The sequence below is a fragment of the Thermothielavioides terrestris genome, chromosome 3 (assembly GCF_000226115.1).
Source record: "Thermothielavioides terrestris NRRL 8126 chromosome 3, complete sequence".
Lineage (NCBI taxonomy): Eukaryota > Fungi > Ascomycota > Sordariomycetes > Sordariales > Chaetomiaceae > Thermothielavioides > Thermothielavioides terrestris.
This window is the reverse complement of record NC_016459.1, coordinates 4,422,963-4,441,782: the sequence shown is the minus strand read 5'-3', so window position 1 is coordinate 4,441,782 and position 18,820 is coordinate 4,422,963. Positions and strand designations below refer to the sequence as shown.

The window sequence follows — 18,820 nt, the reverse complement described above, 5'->3', positions numbered from 1 at the left end:
GCACACTGAACCCTCCGCTTCTCGGCGCAAGCTGAGTTTGTTTTCCATAATAGCGGTGATATCCGAGAGCAATGCTGGCGACCCTAAAAACCTCGACATAAAGCTACGAAGCCCCCGATTCAGAGCTAGCGTACGGTATAAGCCATGCATACTACTTTAATCGAATTTCTATCCTAGCGCGACCTAAGCCGTTGATCAGTTGCTAACCAGAATTCCCACAACTATCTAGGGTGGCATCGCGACCAGCTTGCCAACTCGGCCGATAAATGTAGACTCTACCGCAGCCGGTTGGCATGAACATCCTTTCGGGGGGATATCTCATGCTGTTGAGGTTCTTACAGAACGCAAGCCGTATCTGTCCAAAACTCCCTTAACCCCAGCCTGGGAGGACGGGCCCCATTGCAGCAGCGGGAACAGGCTGCTGAATGGTACGGTGGTTTATCAGGGGCAGGCAGAACGCTTTGAAAGCTTTGCCTTTGCCCTGGAGTGGCGGCATTCCTCGCCAAGAGTAGAAACAACTGGGAAGCCGCCACAGATTTCCGATCTCTGCCCTGCTCAGGACCAGGGCGTGCGAAGCCAGGGCGTTCTGCCGCAGCTACCTCGGCCATGACTCGGCATTCATCGTTGCAACGGTCAATCCTCCATGCGGCAACCAGCATTGTCGTCGTCAAGCCCCCAGAGCGCCCGCCCTCCCCACTGGGCTGCTGTCGATGTTCGACTCGACGGGCCTGAAGACGTACTTCATGAGGACGACATACGAGATCGATAACCTCATCTACACGTTCCAAGTCGATGCCCAGGCTCGCCTCACCTTCAACAGCACTGAATACGACGGGCAGGCCGTGTATGCATACCACGGCAGCTACTGGCTAGGTCTCGACGCCGGGCCTCAAGGTCTTTCCCTTCAATGTCCAGTCTTAGGGCAGCCAGTATGGGAACGCGGCGTACCAGTGGGCTGGAGCTCGGAGACAGGCGTCCTCACCCCGACGAACACGCCGGTCACATTGTACCTGCAGACGTGCCAGCGCGTGGTTGACAAAGGGATGCGGGATGTCTTGTTTATTGGGACAGCGGTGGAGTCGGATTGCAGCCCCGTCACCCTCTCGATAAAGACTTGGGCTTGATCAAGCGTCAGCATACAGTACATTAGACCTTCACCTCTATTCTGAAATCCGTATCGAAGCCAAAAGGCTGGTTTCACGGCCCTGCGCCACAGTATACGTGCATAACCCAGAAGCGAGTAATCTCAGGCGGGGCGGCTCAGCCTGTGTCGAGCGTGGGGTTCCGGCCCCGCCGCTCTCATCAGACCGTGGACACAGGAGCATGCCCAGACCTGCTCAGCTGCCTGGAAGTGGAGACAAACGTCTGGAGGCAGCAAAAAAAAAAAAAAAAAAAAAAAAAAAAAGAAAAAGGTGATTGGCGCATTTGACGATTGAGGTGCCTTGGTGACAAACCTGGATATTGGGAAAGCGATGGTGAAGTTCCGGAAGCTCTTGGGGAAAGTGCAAGGCAGGCGCCTTTTGAGCCAATTGCGGGGTACCTGAGTCAATTGCTTGGAGGAGCTTCAGGGAGGCGCGCTTCCTTTCGGAATACTCCGTATTTGGGGGCCTTTGACTCGAAACTGCCGCCCAGCCGCAGTCACTAAACCCGACTTGCTTAGCTGCCGTCATTTTAGTGTACTCCGTGGGTATTTTCCGAACAACCGGCAACTTGGAACACTGCCTGGCGGAACAGCACAGCCACCATCAGCTGCCGGACGTTGTCCGATGAGATCTCATGCCTTAGGTGGCTGTGACTTGGATCGCGGGCTGCAAGTGGTGGCATCCCGCACGTTAGGTAGTTATACCATTCCCCGAGTCCTTTGTGGCACACACCAACCGCTGGCCGATGCTCGGGTTCCAAAGTCAATTGATGGGAGGCGGCGCAGAAAATGAACCAGGCTTTTAGGTCTGTACGGAATATTTGCAGTCGCATTCAGCAGTGGAATTTTGTCCCAGTCAGGAAGCTCCCCTGGGCAGGTGGGTCCTGATCTGGTTTGTTCGTCCCATGTTCTGGCCCGTTTCCGCAAATGACCGCACTTCGTATCATTTCTGCCGGGCCCCGACCCCTCAACCCACCCGGACACACCTTCCGAGAGTGCTCACAACTGCCCGGCCGCCCAGCCCCGATCGGGTCGATCTGTCCAGGGTGCGCTGCGGGCCGGGGGCTGAGCCTCGCCTGGCCAGGCACTGATTGGCTGGCTGGCCGCTGGTGTGCGGTCGCACTGTGCACGGAGCTGGCAGCGGCCTCGGTGTCGTTGCCAAGTCCCCAGGCAACCCCCGCCGCGCTGGGGGCGGCGCGGCCAGTCCAGCGGCACAGAAAGAAACCTGGAAGGTAGGTACGTTAGGCACGTCTCCCGTGTTCCGTACCTGACCTGCTTGTCTGCGGAATACGGACAGACGAGTGGGCGACATGACGAGACATGACGAACGGCTGCCCAGACGCCTGCGTGCCTTCCAGATTGCCCCGCCAGCCAGCCCGTTCCTGCCTTTCACTATTCCCGTCTTCCAACTGCTTGCGCATGCCAGCCCGCCCTTGGCTTGCTGCTGCTGTTGCCGCCAACGTGGCCGCCGCAGCCGCAGGCTTCCCCCGGTACCTCGCTTCTCGGTGTCCCGACATGACGGACGGCCCCCTCCTCGAATTCGATGCGCAGTCAGCCCGATAGCCTCGTGCCAACCGCCGCCGCCCTGCTGCGCCATGCGGCTCAGTGCCTGAAACCTCCCGCTTCGTTCTCCTTTGTTGTTTCAAGATACCCATTCGGCGTTTTCTTGTTTATTATTTTTTTTTTCTTTCGTGATCAGTTAGTTATTTTGTTTCGCGTGGCCTTTTCCCCTGTCTCAGATCCCCGTCTCGGCTTCCGGGGGGTTGCCCGTCGCCATGGCCGCCGCCCCGAGGCCCGCAGGCCCGCAAATCGACGCCTCGACATCATGGCTGCTGCTGGAGGACGAAACCACCGAGGCGCGTCTGTTGGGCGTGGTGTCCCAGGTTCTCGGCATCAGCGCTGAGGCGGTCCAGCTGCACCAATCGTTCAAGGACTTGGGTGGTGACGAGCAGAGCGCCGCCGCGCTCTGGAGGGCTTGCATGGACGCTGGTATGGACGTCAAGGTGAAGGATATTCTTCGATGCTCGACCCTCGCCGAATTGCAGTCCTGCATCACGACCTGCGCCCCGCAAAACCGCAATTCCGTGACCGACGCCGTTGTCGAGCCCGTCATGGTCACCCCGCGAGAGGTACACCGCGCGAGCCGCCTGTCGTTCGTGCCCTCACCGAAGCCCGGACACTCCCGAACTTCGAGCCAAGCAAGTTTGCCGGCACACAAGGGGCCAAAGACGGATATTGAGCAGGCACTCGGGACACAGCCGGACATCGGGAGGATCGCTACGGTACGGCCAAAGGCCGGCCTGCTCGAGGGGAAGCTCGTCGCACTGCTCAGCCTTGCCACTGCGCAGACTACACAAGAAAACACGGGTGCGATCAACCTTGTCCCCCATTCCCATGCGTTCTTTGCGGGAACCCAGATTGCCCATCTCAAGCGCGTTGCTGCGACCGCTCTGCCGCCCGAGGCCGTTCCTGATGTCTGGATCGCTCTGGATGGCATGCCATTAACGGACTCCGGCGATGTCGACATGCGGCGGTTACGGACTTGGGTGCAAAATATCAACGAGAGCGTGCATCACCAGGCACTCAGCCTGGAACACCAGGAGACCATCCAGGCCCCCGCAACGGAGATGGAGAAGCTGCTTCAGCGGCTGGTCGGCAAGGTGCTGAATGTGCCCCAGAGCCAAATCGGTGTGAACTTCTCCTTTACTCAGCTCGGTGGCGACGAGATGACCGCCATGGAATTGGCCGTCCGCTGCAAGCACGAGTCGGTCTACATCAACCCGCCCGAAGCACTAGGGTCCATGACATTGTCGGAGCTGGCTGCCGTCGCCGCGACTCGCGGCGGCCTGGCACACAAGTGGGATGAGGAGACGTCCGACTGCTTCGACCTGTCGCCGATGCAGCACTTGTACTTCCAGACAGCAATGGGCGGCGACCTGAAGCGGAGGCCTGTCCTGGATGGGAGTTACCGCTTCAACCAGAGCCTGTTGTTGCGGTTAAAAAAGCACTTTTCGTTCGAGGATATCTCGGCTGCCATCGAGGCCGTCGTGGGGCACCACGCCATGCTGAGGGCTCGCTTCGGACGTGGCCTGAACGGCTGGGTTCAGAGGGTGTTGCCCGACGTTGCCGGATCGTACTCGCTCTGCCACAGTACGATCGGATCAGATCGCGAGCTGGAAGAGATCATCGAACGGACGCAGATATCCATTAATGTCGAGATAGGGCCTGTTTTCGCCGTCGATTACCTCAGTACCAACGACGGACAGCAGCTGTTGTACCTCGCCGCGCACCATCTAGTCGTCGACCTGCCCTCCTGGCGCACCATCATCCACGACCTAGACGAGTTGTTGTCGAATGGTAGTCTCATGTCACAGAGATCCATGCCCTTCCACAAGTGGGTAGACATGCAGAAGGCCGACGCCCTCTCTCCGGATCCCAGGGACCTGCTCCCCTTCGCGCTCCAGCCGGGAGACTACGCGTACTGGGGGCTACAGGACGTCCCCAACACCTACGGCGACGCCCTCGAAGTTAGCTTCTCGCTGAGCCAAGAACTGACCGCGATCCTACAAAGCTCCTGCAACCAAGTCTTCAAGACCGACAGTGTCGACATCTACCTTGCCGCCCTCATGCTGTCGTTCGCACAGACCTTCCATGACAGACCCGTGCCCACCGTCTGGAACCAAGAACACGGCAGGGACCCATGGACGCCAGACGTCGACATATCAGAGACTGTGGGCTGGTTCACGTCCCTCTGCCCAGTGAGCCTCCAGGTGGAAAGCTCGGAAGATTTCATCACAGTGCTGCGCCATCTCAAGGACAGACGACGGTCCATACCCGCCCGCGGGACCCAATATTTCGCGTCCCGCTTCTACCATTACGACAAGGAAGACTTGGTGGCAAGAGACTGGCCGTTTGAGATCATCTTTAGCTATGCCGGCTCTCTCCAACATTTGGAACGCGATAACGGGGTGATGGAGCAACTTGCAATCCCTGGCCGGACGCTAGCCTCCGCGACCTCGGACATCGGGGCAAACGTCGGCCGCATCGCGTTATTCGAGATCAGCGCCATGGTCGACCAAGGTAGCGCCAAAGTCAAGTTCCTCTACAGCCGCTTCTCCAAGGACCAAGCACGCATCTCGCAGTGGGTCCAGAACTACGAGCATCTCCTCCTCGAGGCCATCGGCAGGCTCAGGTACCACCCGCAGGAGCTGACGCTCGCCGATGTACCGCATCTTGATGTCACGTACGAAGGACTCGACAAGTTCAACAAAGATCGCCTCGCCACCCTCAAGCTAGCGAGCATCCGCGACGTCGAAACCATCTACCCCGTCACCGCGGTGCAGCAGAGCATCCTCATCAGCCAGGCACAGCGGCCCGACACATGCTACCTCCATGCAATCTACGAATTTGCGTCTCCGAACGGCGACCCCATCGACACTTCCAGGATATGCGCGGCCTGGGAATGGGTGACCATGAAGCACGCGGCGTTGAGGACCGTGTTTACCGAGAGTGTCAGCGAGACCGGTCTCTGGGACATGGTCATACTGCGCCGGGCTTCGCCTGAGATGCTCTTCATAGACACGGCGCCTGCTGAGGACCCGGTCTACGAGCTCAGCAACCTTCCTAATCTGCGGCCATCAGAGAGCAAGCCGCTCCACAGGCTTACAGTGTGCAAGGCGCCTGCCAGGACGTTGGTGAAGTTGGACATTAGCACGGCCCTCTGCGATGTGAGTTTGCGATCGTCAGCAACCTTGATGGTCAATGCCTTTCCGAGAGCTAACGGTCAGCCCATAGTCGCTGAGCATTCACCTCCTCCTGCATGATTTGAGACGAGCCTACGCGACGGAGCGAGCCATCACCGAGCCGGATCAGTTTTCCTACCCGCACTATCTCTACTTTCTCAAGACGGTTCGGCAAGAAAATAGCCTGGCCTTCTGGCGCGAGAAGCTCGCCGGCGTACCACCATGTCTGTTTCCTCGTTTGACGGTGTTGCCCGACGAGCTGCGGTTTGTGAACGCCGGTGTGGATCTCGACATCACCTCGTACCAGCTGTCGGCGTTCACCCGCACACAAAAAACTGCGGTCGACGCCGTTCTGCGGCTGGCCTGGGGCCTCGTCCTGCGGTGCTTCACGGGGTCCAACCACGTGTGCTTCGGGTTCCAGACCGTGGGCCGTGACGAGTCAATACCGGGAATGCGGCACGCCGTAGGTTCCTTCTCGAACACGGTGGCCTGCAGTTACGAGCTGGCGACATACACTCCAGTAGCCACGGCGTTGCAGATGGTGGAGGAGCAACTTCTGGCGAGTCTACCTCATCAGCACTTCACAATGGCCGAGCTCCAACACGGGATGGGCATGAAGGGCGGTGACCGCTTGTTCAACTCGTGCCTGACCTTCACCGAAGAACCAGCCGGTTTGAACAGCAAATTTACTACGCGGACGAGCTTCGAACTGAAGCCAATCTCTCTCCAGCAGACTTTTGACGTCGATATTGTGATAAATACGCGTTTCGCAGCCGGAAAGCTCGTGGTGGACATCGGCCAACGCCTCATGTCGACCGAGCAATCCGTCAACCTGGCGAATACTTTCGGCATGGCCATCCGCGCCATCATGTCATCGCCCAATACATCCATCGGCCTGGTCGATCTTTTCAGTGACAGGGACTACGCTCAGATCCTCGCCTGGGACGCTGAATCGCCATCGCAAGCGGCGGACCAGACACAGGCTGTGGTCCACGAGCTCATTTCGAGACAAGCGTCCATCCAGCCGTCTTCCCAGGCCATCTGCTCCTGGGATGGTTCCTTTACCTACCTCCAGCTCGAAGAGGAGGCGACCAAGTTGGCGCACCACCTCGTCGACGCTGGCGTCGGCCCTCACTCGGTGGTGCCCGTCGTGATGGACAAGTGCAAGCTCGCGCCTGTGGCCATGGTTGCTGTGCTCAAGTAGGTGGCCGGGTTTCCACCTCCCACGCTCCTACGCTCGTGCGCCGTTTTATAGTTCTTCCTGTACTGACAAACACGCCAGGTCCGGTGCGGCCTTTGTCCCCATCGACTCCCTGGAACTCGGCATGATTCAGCCCATCTTCGAGCGCTTGAACTCGAGAGTGGTCATCTCCTCGGAACTCGCTGCACCTGTCCTCAGTAACCTCTTCGATCAAGTCGTGATCCTGAACGACGAGCTGATGAACCTCCTCCCGCAAGGCCAAGGCCCGTTGACCTCGATGGCGGCTCCGTCTGATCGAGCGTGCATCCTCTTTGTGCCAACGTCATCCAGCGAAGCTCGCGGCGTCACCTTCAGTCATGCGGCCCTGTCGACTGCGATCCTGGGACAAGGCCCAGCGGCAAGGATAACACCATTGAGCCGTGTCATGCAACTGTCATCGTTCAATGTGGACATCTGCGTCGCCGAGATTTTTACGACTCTTGTATATGGCGGTTGTGTCTGCGTCCCGTCGGCGGCCGAGAGGCTGCAGGACTTTGGTGCCGCGGTGAACAGGATGCAAGTCAACTGGTCGTACATGACCCCCTTGCTATCGAGGAAGCTGGACCCATCGCTACTTCCGTCCCTCAAAGTCGTGTGCTTCCGGACCCGAGGGCTCGACGAAGACACGTACAGCATCTGGCATGGAAAGGTTAACGTCATTCTGGCATATGGCCCGCAGGATGTCTGCCCGCTGGGCATTGCTTTCCTCGAGGCGCTTGGGCCCCAGCATCTGAGGAGCATCGGCCGACCGTTCGCGGGGAACCTTGTGATCGTCAATCCGGAGGACCATAAGAAACGCATGCCGATCGGGGCGGTTGGTGAGCTCGTCGTTGAAGGACCGACCCTGGGGTTCTCATACCCCAACAGAGAGTCAACAATGACCCCAATGTCGCCCCTAGGCCCGGCAGCCGGGAGCAAGGCCCGATACTTCAAGACCGGTCATCGAGCCAGGTACACGCAAGGCGGGCTGATGGAGTTCATTTCGAGCAAACGAGACGAGTTGGACCACGACGGCAAGGCCGTGAATGTCACCGAGATCGAGCAGTACCTGCGCCGGTGCCTAGGACAGGGAGTCGATGTTGTGGTCGAATCGGTCATTTTCCGGGGCCAGGCGAAGAACGACACTCTGCTGACGGCCTTCATCGAGCTCGGCGATCGTTTTGACGCCGAAGAGAACCTCACATCCCTGAGCGTGGCAACCAAGGAGCAACTCGCCATGGCCAAGCAGCTGGCCCAAGTCGGGCTGAAGAACAAGTTTCCGCCGTCCTTAATTCCCTCGGCATTTGTACCCGTTAAGCACATTCCCATCACGCCGTCGCTCAAGGTCAACCGACGCCGGCTGCAGAAGATCATCGCCGGCTTAACCAAGGATGACCTCCTGGGCCTTGCTACGGTGCCCAATCCAAATGAGGCGAAGTTTCAGCACCTCAAGCCACTGCCGCTGACGCAGGGCGAGGAACGAATGAGAGCGATTTGGGCCAGGGTTCTTGGTGTCGAGGAAGCCAAGATCTCGGCGTATGACACCTTCTTCAGCGTTGGCGGCGACGAGATACTGGCCGCACAGTTGGTCGCGGCGTGTCGGCACGAGAACATCTCGGTTTCCATCGCCGACGTCGTCCAGAATATTACGTTGACTGAACTCAGTAGGGCGATCGTCACCGTCGACTCGCCACAAATCACACAGGATGCCACTCTGGCGCCGCCCACCACGTCACCGTCGCCGGTGCCGCTCAATGCGAACGCGATCAAGGAGGTCTTCATCGAACGGGTAATTGCGCCCAGGCTCGGTGTCGATGGCAGTGCCATCGCAGATGCGGCAGAGGCGTCATCGACGCAGATCCGGTACATCGAGACGGGCATGCTTTCGGGCCGGACGAACATCAACTACCTGGTCTTCAATTTTTCCGGAGCCGTGGACGCCAAGAAGCTGGAGGAGGCGTGCAGAACGCTCGCATCGATACATCCCATCTTGCGCACCGCTTTCGTTCCGTATAATCGACGGGTCTACCAGGCGGTCATCAAATCCAACAACGTGGAGTTTCGGCGGCATTCCCCCCCGCCATGGAGGCTCTCCGCCACGCTGGACAAGGTGATCAAGAAAGACCAGACAATACCCACCAAGTTCGAGACCCCCATGACCAAATTCATGTTCCTCGATGGCGGCAAGCAGTCGATCCTGATCCTGCGCCTGTCCAAGGCGCAGTACGACGACCTCTCTGTCGCGCTACTCGTGAAGGACCTTAAGCGACTTTACGACGGCTCGCAAAGTCCGCCGCGGCGACCGTCGTTCTGCGACTTCATGCGCACGACAATGGTTGCCAACTCGCACGGAGCAGAAGAGTACTGGCGAGCCTTGCTCGAGGGCGCCGTCATGACCCAGGTAGTCGCACACACCCATCCTTACCAAATGTCGACCAACGTCAAGACGATCCGGAATCCAACGATTCCGCTTGGGTCGCTCTCCAGCTTGGGCATCTCGTTTGAGACTGTCCTGAAGGGAGCATGGGCCATGGTCCTTGCTACCTTGTCTGCGTCCTCCGATGTCGTCTTCGGCGAACTCATTGACGGCCGACATGTCAGACTTCCAGGCGGCCAATCTGTGGCAGGTGTCATGGGGCCGACGGTCAATGCAATCCCCGTGCGCGTGCAGTTCCCCGACACGGCACTCACTCCGCTCAGCCTGCTCCAGTACATCCACACACAACGCGTCTCGGGCATACCATTTGAGAACCTTGGAACGCTTACGATCGTGGAGAAGTCCACGCCGTGGGCTTACTGGACTCGCTTCAGCACTCTTGTGCAGCATCAAACCGAGGACACAGCGATCAACCCGTCCGAACCCAAGTCGTTCCACCTCGGCGCTGCGGCCTGCAAGTTTACCATTACCGAGTCCAAGGCGCAGGACGTCCCCGATCTCTTTGTGAGGTCTCTTGTTCGCCCTACGAACCGGGTTGAGATCTCGATCACATTCTGCGCCGACCGCGTTCCTGAGACTTTCGCCGAGCACGCGCTGCGCATGCTTTGTTCCACCATTAGCGTCCTCACTAGCGTTACCATCATGCAGCCGGTCGTTCCGAGCGGCTCCCAGTACCGGGCTATGGTCAGGAGGATTCCGCTGCCGGCGAAGATAAGCTCGTCAGATCAGAATCCGGAGTCGGCTGATTGGAGCACACGGACTACTCTCAGCAAAGACCAGATCAAGGCCGTCCAGAAGGTCATCTCCGACACCTGGTCGGTAATTCTCAACCCACGAGCATTGGGCGTGCCCGAATCCCAGACGCACCAGGCCGACTTCTTTGATCTCTGGGGCAGCCTGATACCCGCCTATCAGATGATGCAGCAGCTAAACCGCGAGCTGCCCAAGGCGAACCTTCCGGGACCTTCTGCCAATCTCCAGGTCACAATGGAGGAAATCATCGAGCACTCGACCATGTTGAAGCAGTTTGAGCTCATTGCATCCAAGTTCAAACCCCAGCCTAGCAAGGAAACGCAGAAGAGCAAGGACAAGGAGAAGGAGAAGGACAAAGAGAAGGGCGCCGACAAGAGCAGCTTGAGCCCGAAGCCCCCGGTCCAGCCTCACAAGAAGAAGCCAAGCATGAACGTTGCAGTGCCAGCGGCCTCACTCGGCAGCCGCATCCGTCGGCTGGCCAGCACCGTCGCCCGAACAACCCCGCCGCCGACCAACAACAATAACGCCGCGACCTCCAGACAAGGCGCTAACCTTCAGCCGCCAGCTACCCCGACCACGCCCGTCGCTATCGGCATCGCCTCAGCCATGGTCGCCGATCTCTCGCCGTTATCTCCCAAAGTCGTAGGCAGCCCCAGTCCCGGGATTTCCGGTACCCTCACCCCACGTGCCGCGCTCAGCACCAGCCCGGGCCCCATTCCAAGCGCGCCACCTCAGCTCCCCAACCTCCCCGCGTTCGAACCCATCGCAGAGGAAGCCGAGCCCGTTGACGACGCGATCCCACCAGCCCCGCGATCCGCCCCGCTTCCGTCCCAGCGTGGGCCAAGTCCCCAGCAGGGGATGGGCACAAGCACCACCGGCAAGACCAGCGCGACTGCCACCGCTAGCCCGGCCGCCGAACCGGATAGCATGACCGAGGGAAGCACCGCCAGCAGCACCAACGCAAGCGCCGAGATGATGGCGCTGGCGGGCATGACGCTGACCAGCACGCTACTCAGCCCGCTTGCGTCTGCTGCCGTTGGTGGTGGTGCTGCTGCTGCTACACGCAGCGAGGACAAGGAGGCAGACGCTAGCAGGGACACAGACCTGGCCGGGGACGACGACAGCAGAGACAGGGAGACGGATAGGGATACCATCGGCCCACTGCCGACGACGGCCGCGTTGCAGCTCAAGAGGACGCCCCACGGCTGCAGCGCGAATGCGAACGTCAAGGCGCCGGCTACGAACGCGCCTGTCACGCCTCTGACGACGTCGACGACGGCGGCGGCGCCGAATACGACGACGACGACGCTGCTGGTGCGCGGCGAAGAGGGCGCTGCTGAGGACTTGGTCAGCCCGCTGAGTGCTGTTACGCTGACGTCGCCCAAGAGCGCGGGCACGCTGCCTACGCCGAGAAGTGGGGGTGGTGGTGGGGGGCAGTATTATCAGGCTTGAACTTGGGGCTGGTTGGGAAGGCGCTGGTGGTTGGGGTACAGGGATGGGTTGAGAAGAAAAGGATATCTGAAAGAGAGGCATGTACCGGCTGGAGGGCTGTTGTTGTCATGATTGGATGATTGAACGTCTTTTGCTTCGAGTATCGGATGTTGCATTGACCTCTGGGTTGTGGTTACATCGGGTTTGTTACTCTACACCAAGATTTGGATGGCGATTTCGTTTCTGCTTTCCTAGCGTGGCGTTTTACCAAGAGCTGGCGGTCGGTGTTGGTATTCGAGATAGCCATCGTCTTGTCATCTTTGTATATACATAAAGCTGCTGTCACCATCATCTTGTCTTCCTATGTTGAGTTCAGTGTTCAGAGTTCTGGTGAAAGACATCATACATGAACACTCCAAGGCTGGCATACATCGTGTCTCAGGGGTCACCGGGCAGCTGAGACAATGACGCAATTTAGCCCAGGCCGTAAGCAAGACCAAAATGGAAGTTGGGTTGGATACCAATGGGATTGTTGAATCTGGGTGCACGATGGCTAAACAATGCCCAGACTGAGTGTCGCTGTTACAGGAAACAGCTGGGGACAAAGGACACCCCGATAAACGCTTGTCACAAAACATTTGTCACAAGCACACAGGTACAGAACATGAGGAAGATGAAGAGTTCCATTTCTAGGTCTCCCTTGGCTGTTCTGACGACCATGCTGGAACAATCTACCAGTCAGTCCCCTCGGTCTTAGCGAGCATGGAAGTGGTATATAAGCAAGCGACTTGACCTCCGACCAGCTGGTCCAGAGCCAAACCACAACTGTCTCCCACCGGACAGACAGACCCCCACGTGTGATTCTCAACCTTGCGACGCATGCCAAAAATGTGCTCTTTCATCCTCCAGCGCCTGATCTGCAAGCGATGCCGCAGTCCCGGCGAATCCAGGACGGTCGACCACAAGCCCTGCGGGAAGCCCCCCAAGGCATGTCCCGGAAGAAAGAAGAGAGGGACAGTCGTACGCTACGTTAAACCCGAGGAGTGCGACAAATGCAGTTCGGAAGCCGTGGATGCCGAGGAATCTGCCATGCAGCTGGAGGGGGAGGAGGAGCCGGCCCACGGCGGAGAGAGCACGGACGGCGACAGCTGTGAGTGGCCCACCAGCCGCCCTATGCAGCTTGCCCTGTGGATGGACGCGGATGTGGCTCCGGCTGGTCCGAAGGAGCAGCGTGAGGCGGGCAAGGAGCCGCCAGCGACTGAGGGTCGTTCGTAAGATGCTTGGCGACCTTCTCAGCTGATGGAAACCGATTCTCTTTCCCCAGTTCTCTTTGCTTGCTTTCGAAGAGATGCTGCGGGTGACTCGCAAGTTCCAGATGATGTTCCGTATTTGGGCGCTCAATGATGCCCATCTAAACACTGGGGCGTCTCGGTGTATTCTCCTCCTCCTCATCGGGCTGGACATGGCTCAGCACTTCCCAGCCTGGTCCCTTATTCATCTAGCTTAATAAACTCGAACATACTCAAGCTCACTCAACCCCAACCTGGAACCGATCTTTGTACATCCGGAACGCACCGGACCCGACTGACCTCTTCGTAGATACTAGCGTGCATGCCAAGGCCAAACACGAGCCGAGTTGTGTGTGAAAGGGGCTCTCACGACAGACACCATATGTAGAAAGACTTCGCCGGAATCCGAGCAGAACTGCAAGTCGCCGCATTGAGGATACTCCGCGGAAGAATTGCCGGTCACATGGCACTCGGTGAAGAGGGATCTTTGGTTCTGGGTGTTGCACTCGGCTGACAGCGCTTAGAGCCAACCTCACTTGAGTCCGAGCCCGCCAATTGTTGCCATTTAGCGGAGGAATGTTGACATCGCCGGGTGCTAACAACTTCTTGGCTCTCGTAGCGCAGGGCCGGGCTAAGCCTTTGAACACAGGAACCAACTCTGACCAGGCGGAGGATTCACGGAGTATAGGACGGTCGTGACTCTGACTCGGACTTGAAGTTAAGGGGATGCTGCCTATCTCCGCGGTGATGGAACTCGTGCCAACACGAGCATGTCCGAGGGTCGCCATCCGAAGCCTCCGTCATGGTATTCTCTTCCCGTGTATAAATACCCTTTCCATTTGCCTTCAACGCCCACCAGGTCGTCCAACAGAGCACTCAGTCCATCGACCACGATCATCACACCAGCGCCAACAAAAACAACGTATCAAAATGAAGACCCTCAGCACCCTCCTCCTCGCCGTCGCTGCGCTGGCCGCAGCCGCCCCCAACGCCGCCGGCCCGGAGGTGCTCGACCCCCGCCAGACCTGTGTGTACTCGTGCGGCTGCCAGACGGACGACGGGAGTGGCATTGACCCAGACACGGCGACGTGCTGTGCCAACGTGGGCGGCTCGCTGGGGAATGACGGGACGGTGCGTGTTTTTTCTTGCTTTTTTTCGCTTTCATCCTTTCTTCCCCTTCCCCGGGCCCTCTCGCTTCAGTTTATGCCCCCGTCGTAATTTTCCTATCTCTGTTTCTCTCACCTTGAGCGAGTCCGCTTTGTCAATTGACTTGCTAACCCGTGTACTTCTGCCGACAGCTCTGCAATGACATGAACCTGGCCACGGCGCAGGCCTACGCGCGGTGCTGCGGCAGCAGCGGGGGATACGTCTGCTTCCAGAGCTCGAGCAGCTGCCCGCCTGTGACGGTCTAATATAATACCGGGGACATTCAAGCGTTCGCTAGGGGATGGGGCAGCAAAAGAGGGAAAATGGCGGCCACCCCCCACTGCTTGGATTGCGATGCAGTCCGGTTCAGACTCGAGACGTAGTATCAAGCAATACACAGTATAACACAAAGGCCTCTTGTTGCTTTCTTGTCTAGGCCGCATCCGCACACACACAACGTAGCACAAGTTAAAGTCGAGTTAAAACAAAAACCAAGTAGAGAAAAGGGAAAGCTCGAAGCCACATTAAACCCCCGATCAATCAACGAATCAACCACTCGCTGACCTCCACAAACCGCTGCTTCAACCCGGAGTCGACCTTGTGGAACGGGTCGTTGGCGGGGTAGTAGTCGCGCCAGGCGGCGCAGACGCGCTCGAACTCGGCCTTGTCGGCGGCGGCGGCGGCGCCGTTGAGCTGCGCGCGCAGGTCGCTCGCGCGCTCCAGGAACACCACGCTCAGCCCGCCCGACACGTGCCACGCGATGTGGCAGTGCAGCAGCCAGGCGCCCGGGTTGTCCGTCTTGAACGCCAGCAGCAGCCACCCCTTGGCCGGCAGCATCGTCACGTCCCGCCGCACCGGGTTGGTCCCCACCAGCCGCGCCAGGTCCGTGCTCGGGTCGAACGTGTAGGCCACCTGCGCGCCGGGTGGGGAGACGGGGGACTTGCCCAGCACGAGGAAGTCGTGGCCCTGTTGGGCAGGGGGGCGGGTTAGTGGTTTGTTTTGTTTGTTTAGTGTTTGGGTGAGGTGATGGTGAAGGAGGAGGCAAGGGGCACACTTACGTGGAGGTGCATCGGGTGCGGCAGGCTGATGACGGCTTCCGGGTCGTTCTCGATGAGCCAGTACGTCCACTGTTTGTTTGAGGGCCGGCGTCAGTCACACACATATCGAGCTACAGAAGGGGAACAAAAAAATGTGCAAGGATAAAAGAGAAAAGAGAAAACAGACCTGGTCAGCCGCGTCGACCTCGACAATGTTATCGGCGGTCGGGAAGGACAAGTTGCCCTTCATGACGTAGTCGTCGACGGGGTTGTTCCAGTCGATGTTGATGGCGCTGCCGTTGACCTTCCAGACGAACAGCGGGGTGCCGGTGGTGTCGAGGTGGACGTCGAGCGTGTTCTCGGGCTTCTTGACGAAGCTGTTGGCCGGGACGCTGCGCTTGACGACGGGGGTCAGGTCCATATTGTCGAGGCAGTTGTGGTCGACGGGGGCGACGCCCGGGTCGGTGGGCAGGCCGCCGGGGGCGCCGGCGTAGTGGAAGATGGCGGCCGGGAACTTGTTGTTGGAGCCGCCGCACAGGTTGGAGCCGCCGTACGTCACGTTGAACCAGTAGTTGCCCGGGGTGCGCGACGCGTCGATGGTCACGTCGTACCGCTGGCCGACGCCCAGGAACAGGCTGTCGACCGTCAGCGCGTTGACGGGCACCAGGTCGGCCGCGATGATGGTCATGGTGTGGTTGACGAGCGAGACCTGGAAGTGGTTCTCGACCGACGTGTTGATCAGCCGCAGCCGGTGCCGCTTGCCCGGCGTCAGCGTCACGTTGGCGTACTTGCCCTCGCCCGTGAAGGGGTGCACGGCGGTTCCGTTGAAGAGCACGTTGTCGCTGAACGGCGGGCCGTTGTTCTGGGTGTAGAGCACCAGCTGGTCCGCCGTCAGGTTGTACCAGTCCGTGATGGGGAACACGCCCAGGTCGATGTCGTACGGCAGCGACGCCGGCCCGTTGATCTGGATCCCGCCGACCACGCCGTTGCCGTACTGGGCCGAGAAGTGCGAGTGGTACCAGGTGGTGCCGTACTGCACCGCCCGGAACCTGTACAGCTTCTTTCCGCCCTTGGGCGGGATGGGACACTCGGTGACGCCGTTGACACCGTCGTTCAGGTTGTTGTTGAGTTGGCGCAGGCCGTGCCAGTGGATCGAGGTGCTGGTGCATGTCAGCGGTTGAGCGAACCCGGAGAGCGCGGGAGAACATACCCGTTGGTCTGAAGGTTGTTGATGACCGTGATTTCAAGATTGTCGCCCCAGTCAGCGAAGATGGTCGGACCTGTTGGATTCATCGTCAGACACTCTGCTTTCCCCGGCGATGTTGAGCGTAGGCATGCATCACATACCGACAATCGAGTCTAGACCGGGGTCGCGTTGGTCAGTCTCACGAACAACGGCGTAGTTACACAGGACTGCACGGGAAGTCAGGCGGAGACGTACTGTTGACCAGCATCACCCTTTCCTTGACGAAACCGTCTGGGCCCTTCCAGTTGGTAGCCTCGGTCAGCACCAGGGTGTACTGAGTGGAGTTAGTACCGGTTCCTCAGTATGGTCATCAGGTGGTGAGGCCATCACTCTACCTTCCGAGTGACATTCGTGGTGGGGGTCTTCAGTTCATAGTCCGTGTTGATGTCAAACCCTGTTGTCCAGCAGGCCCGGTTAGACGGCGTGTTGCAGCTCGGCAGACCTGCCGCGTCCTGCCTGCCCTCGAGAGGGGTGAGAAGATCCCTCTGAGCTAGAGTGGCAGGGGGCGCGGCCGTGATGGTCGGGGCAAGGATGCCCAACATGAGCGCGACGGCGCCAGCGAGCGACTTCATGTTGACGGCAGTTAGGTGAGCGAACCAGCTATTGTAAAGGCAGGTGGACAAGCCAGGGAGAAGAAGAAGGTCTGAAGACTGAATCAAGCCTGGATCACTGCGGTCCAGATGCCCTGGTGAGGCTAGGAAATCAAACACGCGATGGGTCGAGCACGGCGGTGGTTATATAGACAAACCACCACCACCGCTACGTCGAGAGGGGTAGAGATGACAGCCCCTACGGCACAGCAAGGTGCAATAGTTCGTATCGGAGATGCCTTCTTCCCCTCTTCTTCCCCCCCTTTCCTGAGCCGAGTAAGTTCGTGAGTCAAAGCTCACCGGCAGACGCGGAGGTGTGCGCGGGATGGATTCGGAGCTACGAGGAGGCCGAAGCGGATGAATGCGACGCTGCGAGCACTTGTCCAGGACGGCTCGGTCGGTGTGGTTGCTATCGTCGCACGGGGTTCTCGTTCTTGTGACCTGGGTGCCTGATGGTTCGGCGGCTAGGAGCAATATTGGAAACGGCGCCGGGGTGGTATGATGGGTATGAAGGTGACCCTGACCGGAGCTGCCTGAGGTGAGGAGGAGCAACAGCCTTCGGGCAACATGGTGTGCCGGTTCCCCTCCGCTGTGCACAACGCCGGGGCGCGGAGGTCGCCTCGATCATGAGAAGTAAGCTTAGCGGGCAGTGCTTCACAATCCAATGAGAAGGACGAACACTCAGAACTCGAGAGCCGCCACACGGTAGGGGACGCCACCCCCCTCCCCCCCTTCTTCCCCCAACAACTATCCCCCCCCGCCTGACAGCGGCGGCTGTACTGTTGCTCGCCTCGAGTGCTCAGGGCGTAACCGAGATCGATAGTCCTGCCGCTTGCTGCATGTCTGAAGGATCCGAAGAAGCATGGCGGGAGACAAGCTCGGGAATCGAGGCGGACGGGCTTGTGTAGGTTTGATTTCTTTTCGAGTTGGGGAGCGTGACTGCGACTGCAGGAGACAGAGCCCGCCCACTGGTCCTGCGTCAAAGTATTGGCTTGGCCGGCATGGGCTTGCAGCGTGGCACTTGGCCGTGGTGGACGCCCCCTGGTTTGAGCAGGCCGTCCGGCGCACGAACATGGCGTAAGGGACGGGAAGGGGATGGATAGACGCGGGTGCGGCAGCTTGGGCCGAGCGTGTCCGCCATGCGGCTTGTGATGCGTCCAAGCAGGGGCAACACATGGCCACGGTCTCGTGATTCGGAGGTAAAGGTCTTGGCGGGCGAGCGGTAGAGAGGCCTCGCAGTAAGGGGCCGGTATGTGCTGGGCAACTGGCAAACGCTTATCGGCTTCGCCGGCTTCGCCCCAGTGCCAAGTGTTTGGTAAAGCCATGTGAGAGTCACCGGCGGCCGCAAAGCCTCGTACATCCTGTCTACATACACGTGTGCAGCTCCGAGGAAGTCTGCCAGAGGACGGAAAGTCGAGGCTTTCCGAGTCTCTCCGGCCCGGATGACTCGCATGTTGTCGAGTAGGTGCAAGTGGATCCTACCGAGGCAGGGCCGGTGCTGACGGGAGCCCGGCTTACAGGGGATGTATGCGAGTGCGAGTGGGCAAACAGCCTAGGTACCTAGTGTACGGTGTCTTCGCACATCATACTGTATGTGCAAACGTGAAGTATGCGCTATGTGCGTGTACGGCGCGGCGGATTGACTGCTGTAATCGACTGCCAGGGACCATTGTCGCGGCGTGTCGTCGTCTCTTCGACTCTGTTGCGTGTGCACATTACTATGGAAGTTCGAGCCGAGTTATACCCAGGGTATAGAGGTAGCATTGCACATGGGATGGCGCCATCGCGC

The 18,820-nt window shown here is 59.1% G+C and overlaps 3 protein-coding genes across 3 annotated transcripts; 2 read left to right on the top strand and 1 right to left on the bottom strand.

The window, feature by feature from the left end:
* Positions 1-2,916: 2,916 nt before the first annotated feature.
* On the top strand, positions 2,917-11,744 carry THITE_136279 (non-ribosomal peptide synthetase; the record flags this gene model as incomplete). Its single annotated transcript, XM_003654763.1, has 4 exons — positions 2,917-5,868; positions 5,936-7,083; positions 7,166-11,075; positions 11,148-11,744. 4 exons carry the CDS (start codon positions 2,917-2,919, stop codon positions 11,742-11,744), a joined length of 8,607 nt encoding a protein of 2,868 aa, XP_003654811.1.
* A 2,198-nt stretch (positions 11,745-13,942) lies between these two features.
* THITE_2130213 (uncharacterized protein) lies at positions 13,943-14,424 on the top strand (the record flags this gene model as incomplete). The annotated part of the gene is made up of 2 exons (XM_003654762.1): positions 13,943-14,143; positions 14,311-14,424. 2 exons carry the CDS (start codon positions 13,943-13,945, stop codon positions 14,422-14,424), a joined length of 315 nt encoding a protein of 104 aa, XP_003654810.1.
* A 274-nt stretch (positions 14,425-14,698) lies between these two features.
* On the bottom strand, positions 14,699-17,013 carry lcc1 (benzenediol:oxygen oxidoreductase; the record flags this gene model as incomplete). Its single annotated transcript, XM_003654761.1, has 6 exons — positions 14,699-15,124; positions 15,217-15,285; positions 15,383-16,355; positions 16,406-16,475; positions 16,637-16,715; positions 16,777-17,013. The coding sequence occupies 6 exons, from the start codon at positions 17,011-17,013 to the stop codon at positions 14,699-14,701; spliced, it is 1,854 nt and encodes a 617-aa protein (XP_003654809.1).
* Positions 17,014-18,820: the final 1,807 nt, after the last annotated feature.